The sequence below is a fragment of the Berghia stephanieae genome, chromosome 10 (genome assembly GCF_034508935.2).
Source record: "Berghia stephanieae isolate SIO BIC M18660-M18661 chromosome 10, UCSD_Bste_1.3, whole genome shotgun sequence".
NCBI classification, from domain to species: domain Eukaryota; kingdom Metazoa; phylum Mollusca; class Gastropoda; order Nudibranchia; family Aeolidiidae; genus Berghia; species Berghia stephanieae.
The window spans coordinates 22,290,871-22,298,466 of record NC_088369.1 but is presented as its reverse complement, the minus strand read 5'-3'; the positions used below and the strand labels follow the sequence as shown (position 1 = coordinate 22,298,466).

The following is a 7,596-nucleotide window of genomic DNA, read 5'->3' as shown; positions in this document are numbered from 1 at the left end:
GTGATTCCAGTCTTCCCTTGGAATAAATCCTAAAGAAAAATTTCCCAGAATAAAGGGAATTTATTTTATTAGTATTTATTATTTATTTATTTATTGTTTGGAGGCCCAATTCGAATTTTTATTATTCTTTATAATTTTGATAATTTATGAGATTTTTGAAGAATTTAGAAAAATTCTTACATCTACGTTAAAAAATCCACATCTCTCGTAGGCCATATGGTACCAGCCTCCATTCCATTCAAAAAGTTCATCTGTTAGTCATCATCTTTATAATAGTTTCGGTATATTAGTTTTCTTGCAATATCCATTATCCATCGCTACCTATCACCAGGTACTCATTCACATCTGATTCAAGTGAGACAATGTGTCTAAAGTGCCTTACCCAATCAAGAACACACTGTCGGATCAGAATTCTGTTGGTTATTATCACCCATATTTTTTCACCATGCTTAACATGGCTTGACTTTTTTACAAAACAAATATAGTGGAGATGGAATGGAGTAAAATTGCATGTTTGAGTCAGTTATCACTGAGTTACCGACACCAGGTCTTTAGGTCTTCAGGTTATATTTTTGTATAAGGCCATATAGGCCCAACACTGCAAAATTTGCAAATCCACTATGAAACAAACTGACATAAAATATATATGTCGGCTACTTGAATCGTGTCAAATTCTCTGTTGAATGTTTCTGTATTTTCAATACATATGAAGTCATCACTCTAAGGACCCTCTTATTTTCTCCATTTCTACTGATCATTGACCGGTTTCTGATTATGTAGCTCAGTGGTACTCACCCTACTAACAAAGGGATCTGTATTCATCCTGGGTACATTCAAGGTTTTTTTTTCTGACTCCCCTGTCCTGCCAGCAGTGATTGGAATACTGGGTCTGTTAGATCTGGTGGAAAATACTTTACAAATGACTAGCATCCTTTCCAAGTGGTAACAAGCAATTGCTATAGTCGGTTGAATACCACTGAAGAGGGGTTTAACTCCGGTTCCCTATGCGTTATGACTCTTAAGGACCTTTCATTATAAAAAATGGAGATTAAAAACTGATCAATGTTGTTATTCTTTCAGGTCTGGCAAAGAGAACAAGAGCCAGACTCCTATTGGCCTCTACATCAGAGGTATACGGAGGTACGTTTTGATTCTACTGTAATAGTGTCAGTGTGTTCATAATGGTTGATAATGAATAAATTTAAGTTGGTTTTCGAGAGGTGTCAGAATGTTTAAAAGAATAATATAGAAATTGCACATAGACTGTTTGCCCCCCCCCCCCCCCCCCCTTTCCAGGCTACACTTGCTTTGTTTTGTTTTTTAATAGAATTTTCTCTACAGTCACAACTGGCCACCATTACTTGGGAACAAAAAAACCCCCAAATAATATAGAACTTTTATATAGAACATTTCCACTGATTTCCATGGCTCAATACCCTTCATAGTGTAATAAATTTGATTTTTTTCCCAGCAGGACATATGGAACCATTTTTCCAGTTCATATAGCATCAGTCGCCTGTTTGGCGTCCTTTTTGTACTAACATGCTTAAAATATCCATCACTTCCTGAAACACCCCTATTGAATGACAACTCGTGAAATCTTAGTTGTAAAAGCTGAATAAGGTAAAGAATTTAATGATTGGGTCAATCTGTAATTGTCAGGTTGGCTCAGACGCGGATACAGATTTGGGACAGGCCACATGGCCTTAAAACAGTTTGACATTTACAATGCATGAATATTTCTTACCTGAGAAACACGCCTTTCTTGCCATCTCCAGACCCAGAGTCCCACCCTCAGATAGAGGAGTACTGGGGTCATGTCAACCCCATCGGGCCCAGGGCCTGCTACGACGAGGGGAAGAGGGTGGCTGAGACCATGTGTTATGCTTATGCCAAACAAGTAAGTGGCCATTGTAATGATAGCATGCAGAACGGCTACTTTCTCAGTTTGAGTCAGAAGATAAGCTTATGCCAAACAAGTAAGTGGCCATTGTAATGATAGCATGCAGAACGGCTACTTTCTCAGTCTGAGTCAGAAGATATTACATTATATATACCTGGAGGTTGTTTACGTGCATGGAAGTTCCATCTCTTGATCATTGGATAAAGGAACATATTTTGTAAAGCAGGAAAATCAGTCAGAAGGACCATTTGTTTAGTTTGTGAGTTTTAACTTTTCTATATCTATACACTTTTCAGTGTATTTTGAACTTTATTTTAAGCAATTATCATGGCTAGAAGCTGACATATGGCCAATCAATGGCCAGTCTGTGTATCCCGAAAAGTAGAAAATGAGTTTGTAGACGAAAATGCACTTTATGACAAATGATGATTTCCCACCTACAGCTTAATTTCCTGTGTCAGCTAGCATATAAGTTTGTGCAAAATAATCATTTTCTCTCATACAAGCTTTTTTTTCTCCTACACAAACTTTTATTTTCTCGTTCAAATCTTTTTTATTCTATTACACAAAACTTGTTTTTCTCTCATACAAAACTTTTTTTTTTCAATTTCTCTCATACAAAACTTTTTTTTTCAATTTCTCTCATACAAAACTTTTATTTCTAATGCAAAACTGTTTTTATATCATACCAAACGTATTTTCTCTCTTTCTCTCATACAAAACTATATTTTCTCTCACAGGAGCACACAGAGGTGAGAGTGGCTCGTATATTCAATACCTTTGGTCCAAGAATGCACATGAATGACGGAAGAGTGGTCAGCAACTTTATTTTACAGGCGTTGCAGAATGAGTCAATTACTGTAAGTAATGTATATATTTTATAAAATAAATTCTGAAAAGATATGTTTGAAACAGTATCAAATAAAGCAGAAGGAAAAATACAAGAAAAAAAAATCTCTCCAAGAAATCAACCCTGCCTCAGACCTCTTGGATACTGGTAATATGTAGTTATATAGTTAAGGTTATGTGGTTAAGGTTATGTGGTTAAGGTTATGTGGTTAAGGTTATGTAGTTAAGGTTATGTAGTTAAGGTTATGTGGTTAAGGTTATGTGGTTAAGGTTATGTAGTTAAGGTTATGTGGTTAAGGTTATGTGGTTAAGGTTATGTAGTTAAGGTTATGTAGTTAAGGTTATGTGGTTAAGGTTATGTAGTTAAGGTTATGTAGTTAAGGTTATGTGCTATTTAAATACCATATATTGTTGTTGTTATTATTATTATTAATATATTATTATTGTATTATTATTATTATTATTATTATTATTATTATTATTATTATTATTATTATTATTATTATTATTATATTATTATTATTATTATTATTATATTATATTATTATTTATTATTATTTATTATTTTATTATTATTATTATTATTATTATTATTATTATTATTATTATTATTCCTTCTATTATTATTACTATTATACTTATTGTTTTTAGTAATACATTTTATAATACTACTTCCACTGCAGGTATATGGAGAAGGAGAGCAAACGAGGTCATTCCAGTACGTCAGCGATCTAGTGGAGGGGCTAATAGCACTCATGAACAATAACTACTCTCTCCCCGTCAACCTGGGCAATCCAGAGGAACACACCATTATGGAGTTTGCACAAATCATCAAGGGTTTAGTGGGTGGGTGTCTGGCTCTTCGCAATTATCATATTATTATATAGAAGGTTTTTAAAAGTAAAAATTAAAAAATTACACATTAACATTATTGCTAGAATCATTGCCCAGCATTCCATGATGGGATCTAGATAATCCTTCAAACAAAATTCTGACGTCAAAAGGAATCATTTGTTTTGTCCGAAGTGAGAAAATTTGGGCGTTGATAATATTGTCAAGTAAAAAGTAAAATACAAACAAAAGTGCCTGGTGCGGGTCCCGAACCTTGGACTTTCCAGATCATTGTACAATGTCTTAACCACTCAACCTCCTTAAACACACCCCCACCCTGATACAGCCGATACAAGGGCTTGAATTTTACTGTGTTATGAGTTATGGATTATAAAAAGTGATGTACAAAAATGAATATAGCAGCTTCAGAAGAGAATAAAATACCAAATGTGGGAAGATTTAGGATCAAAATCCTTCTTCAGCTAATAACCTTAAAGAAAAATTGCAAAAAGTATTAGGCACGTCTGGTTTGTTGGAGTTTTTGTTTTTTTTTTGGTTGAAGAAGGGTTTTGAGGTCAAACATTTCGTGCTCGGGTTTTTGTAGTGATAATTTTCCCTTATTAATCTTTTATTTTTATTTATTTTTTTGCCTTTTGTCATTTGTAAAGGTGGTAGTAGCCAGATCATGAAGAAGAAGGCGATGCAAGACGACCCTCAGAGACGGAAACCCGACATTACTAAAGCTATGAAGTACCTTGCCTGGAAGCCTAAGGTAACCATTACTCTTTGAATATTGAAAGACAGAAAAGATGGTTATTCAGAGAACGGTTGGGGCTGCCCGAAGCCTCTCCATATTCACTCTTTCCTTATTAACACGATTCGCTGTCTAGTTCTTATAGTTCTAGGGGGGAAGATTTAGTTTTAGATATTTATAAATAAAGGGACATAACAGGAAAAAATATTGATCCATCAAATAATAATATAATTACTTCCCTTTGATCATAGTTTGACAATCATGAGATGAGAAATGGAGCTTCTCAGTCATTGAGATGTGATAGGCAGATCTATGATCAAAGGGAAGTAATTATATTATTATTTGATGGATCAATATTTTTTTCTTGTTATGTCCCTTTATTTATAAATATCTAAAACTAAATCTACACTTTTATTCCCTCTTTTAAATTGTGCAGGTTTTTTATGCATTTTGTGGTTGAGTGGCATGTTACTCGGCTTATGACCTGTAGGTCATGGATTTAAGCCCCATTTGGAACAGTGCAAAGTCGCATTTTCTCACCGTACTCAGGCGTAAAGTGAGTACTTGGTATGTATTGGCCATGCCTCTGTGGAAAATTAAATGATAATAAATAAATAATTGAGGCTGAGAGTTAGGTCTTGTCTCACATGATCAATGTTGCTGCTGGCTTGAGACGCACCTGTAAGGCACTTTGAGCACATTAAGTTGATGTCATGCTATATCAAAGCTTAACTCACCCAACCCTAGCCCTCTGCCTTCGTGTTGTCCACTCTCAGAGAGATTTTTTTATACTTTTCAAAATTGAAAAAAAAAATAAAATTATTACTTAGTTAATCAATCTTCAAGAAAATGAGCAAGCACATAGTCATTTTCAAATAATTAAAACTAATTAAGATTAAAAACAGTCGTAGGACTAATATTCGTATCATTTGTCTCAGAAAAAATGCTAATAATGATCGTATAAAAGTAGCCATTGAAAAATACTGAGATAGTCATTGTTAGGGTTGAGTCAGTTTTATCTTCAAATATACCATCCACACCTAGGTTTAGTAGGGTAATTTGTGTAAAGGGGCTTACCCAAGGAAACTACATCAGGACCTGATTTTTTTATAAGATAACTGTCACCCATTGAGCCACTGATCATGCTTAACATTGTTTGACTATTGTGACAAGACAAGACATTGTACTGCTGCTTTGAGCCTTTTAGTCGTATCCTACATTAGGTTTTAACGTAAACCACATACAAATTCCATCTCATTTCAGGTACCATTGTTAGTCGGCTTGAACAAAACGGTGGAATATTTCAGGAACGAATTGAGGAGGTCCCGACACAGTCAGAGAAACTTTCACATTCCAGATAATTTTGTGGTTGTGTAGTATAGTATTGATTACATCATTGAATGGAATGAGGTTGGATGGTGCAAGTTTTGTATGACGTCAAATGTTGGGCAAATGGGAAAATGGTTTGCTAAAGATGAATCTAAAAAACAGTGGAAGATCTTTTTGTTTTTTTCTTTTTTTAATTCTTTTTCATTTTTGTTAACTAGGAATTTTTGTCTGACGAATCGAAGTAATTTTTTCTAAAAACTAAACATGGGAGGCCGAAAACAATGGAGTGTAAAAGGGAAAAGAGAAAAGTGTCGTGAAAGTGAGAAAAAAGATAGAATGTTAGGTAGAGAGAGAGAGAGAGAGAGAGAGAGAGAGAGAGAGAGAGAGAGAGAGAGAGAGAGTAGTATTATCAATGGCATTTAGAAGTTGATCTATGATTTATTTTGTGATAGTTGTCAAATGATATGATTTTGCTTTTTCCCCAACCTTTTTTTTTCATAAGATTGGTTGAATAATAGAGAAAAGTGAGTGGAGCAGACACTTATGTTGATAATAACAAGAAATGAATTGAGTAGAAAAGTGTCAGAAGACAATTGAGAATAAAAACGTTGGGGCAATGAGGATTCAATACGACGATCCGACTGTTACAGCAACTCTGCCTGGGCCTTGAGAGAGACGTTCTATAATCAACGTCATCCACCATTCCTTGATTGGAGAGCATCCATCTTGTGGCCAGGCAGAGTTGCCATAACAGTCGGGTCTTGGGTTCGATTTTCTTATTGTCACAAAGTGTTTATTCTCTATTGTCTTCTTTCACTTTTCTACTCACTTCATTTCTTGCTTTTGATTTTTTTTGACATTTGTTTGTGTCTGTGTGGATGTGAAATCTTTTTTTTTTTTTTTTGGGTCCTTTTTAAAAAAATTGTTGATGGATTCTGATTGATCATGCAGCTATTTCATGACGTGATTTTTCTGATATGAACGCGACTATTCATTGCTATGCTTTCATTTTATCTCTGATGCAGATCGCATACATTGTGAGCTGATTGTTGCCAATTTGCACTTTATATATATAAGGCATAATGTGTTATCTATGATTTATTTCTTACGTGTAACAAGGTCGACAATGGACCATGACACAGAATATTGTTTCATTTGCTTATTGGTTGTTGGGTGCTTGGTTTCATAGATCACGTATTTTCTATTCAAGATATTGACTTCAATTTATTTATAGTATCAGTTTTTTTGTTTTTTTTTAAATTTTAACTTTGTCAATTATTTTTAAATTATGTTTTCTTGTTTATTTATTACTATTTTTATACTTTTATTTTAATTATAGTTGAAATCGTGTGACAAATTTCAATTCAAATTAATATTGACATTTTGTTAAATTTTATACTTTACAATTATCCAATGCAATCACTGATTTATTTTTTTTGTTTACTTTTTTTTTTGTTGGAAGGGTTGTGGGGAAGATATTTTAAAAAAAAGTCTTTTTACAACTTCATTGTTGTAAAACACGTGTGTGGATAATCTGTTTTTGAAGCAGATGAATTATTTTATCATGTAGGAGTAGGACCAGGTTTCAATTTTGCATGAATAATTACAGACACGTCGTGGGTGGGGATCCTGACCTCCCATAGCGGGCAGGGAGGTACATACTGTGTCTTCTATCCCCTTATATCTGTTATCCAACTTGCTTTCTGTCTTTGTCTCGGAATGAGATTACTTGGTTTTGTCCTGGCACTGGCCGGAATCCAAGCTGGGAGGGAAACAGTCAAATGCAGTTATTGTTTTGGGAGATGATATTTTTTTCCTTGTAAATCATCTCTCTGTTATGTATTATTATTTTTATTTTGAATGTATAATGTAAGCATTTGAGTGTGTTCCTCTTTGTTGGATTTTGTGCTTGTGTCTGGATGAGACTTGT

At 34.1% G+C, this 7,596-nt stretch overlaps 1 protein-coding gene across 1 annotated transcript in view; it reads left to right on the top strand.

The window, feature by feature from the left end:
- Positions 1 to 5,985, top strand: part of LOC144980827 (UDP-glucuronic acid decarboxylase 1-like) — a 54,700-nt gene extending 48,715 nt beyond the window's left edge. The window contains exons 8-13 of the mRNA XM_078928664.1: positions 1,081 to 1,140; positions 1,779 to 1,900; positions 2,644 to 2,763; positions 3,436 to 3,598; positions 4,252 to 4,355; positions 5,601 to 5,985. Coding sequence (XP_078784790.1) covers positions 1,081 to 1,140; positions 1,779 to 1,900; positions 2,644 to 2,763; positions 3,436 to 3,598; positions 4,252 to 4,355; positions 5,601 to 5,714 — 683 coding nt within the window. The 3' untranslated portion in view covers positions 5,715 to 5,985. The remainder of the gene's footprint in view (positions 1 to 1,080; positions 1,141 to 1,778; positions 1,901 to 2,643; positions 2,764 to 3,435; positions 3,599 to 4,251; positions 4,356 to 5,600) is intronic.
- The last annotated feature ends 1,611 nt before the right edge of the window (positions 5,986 to 7,596 follow it).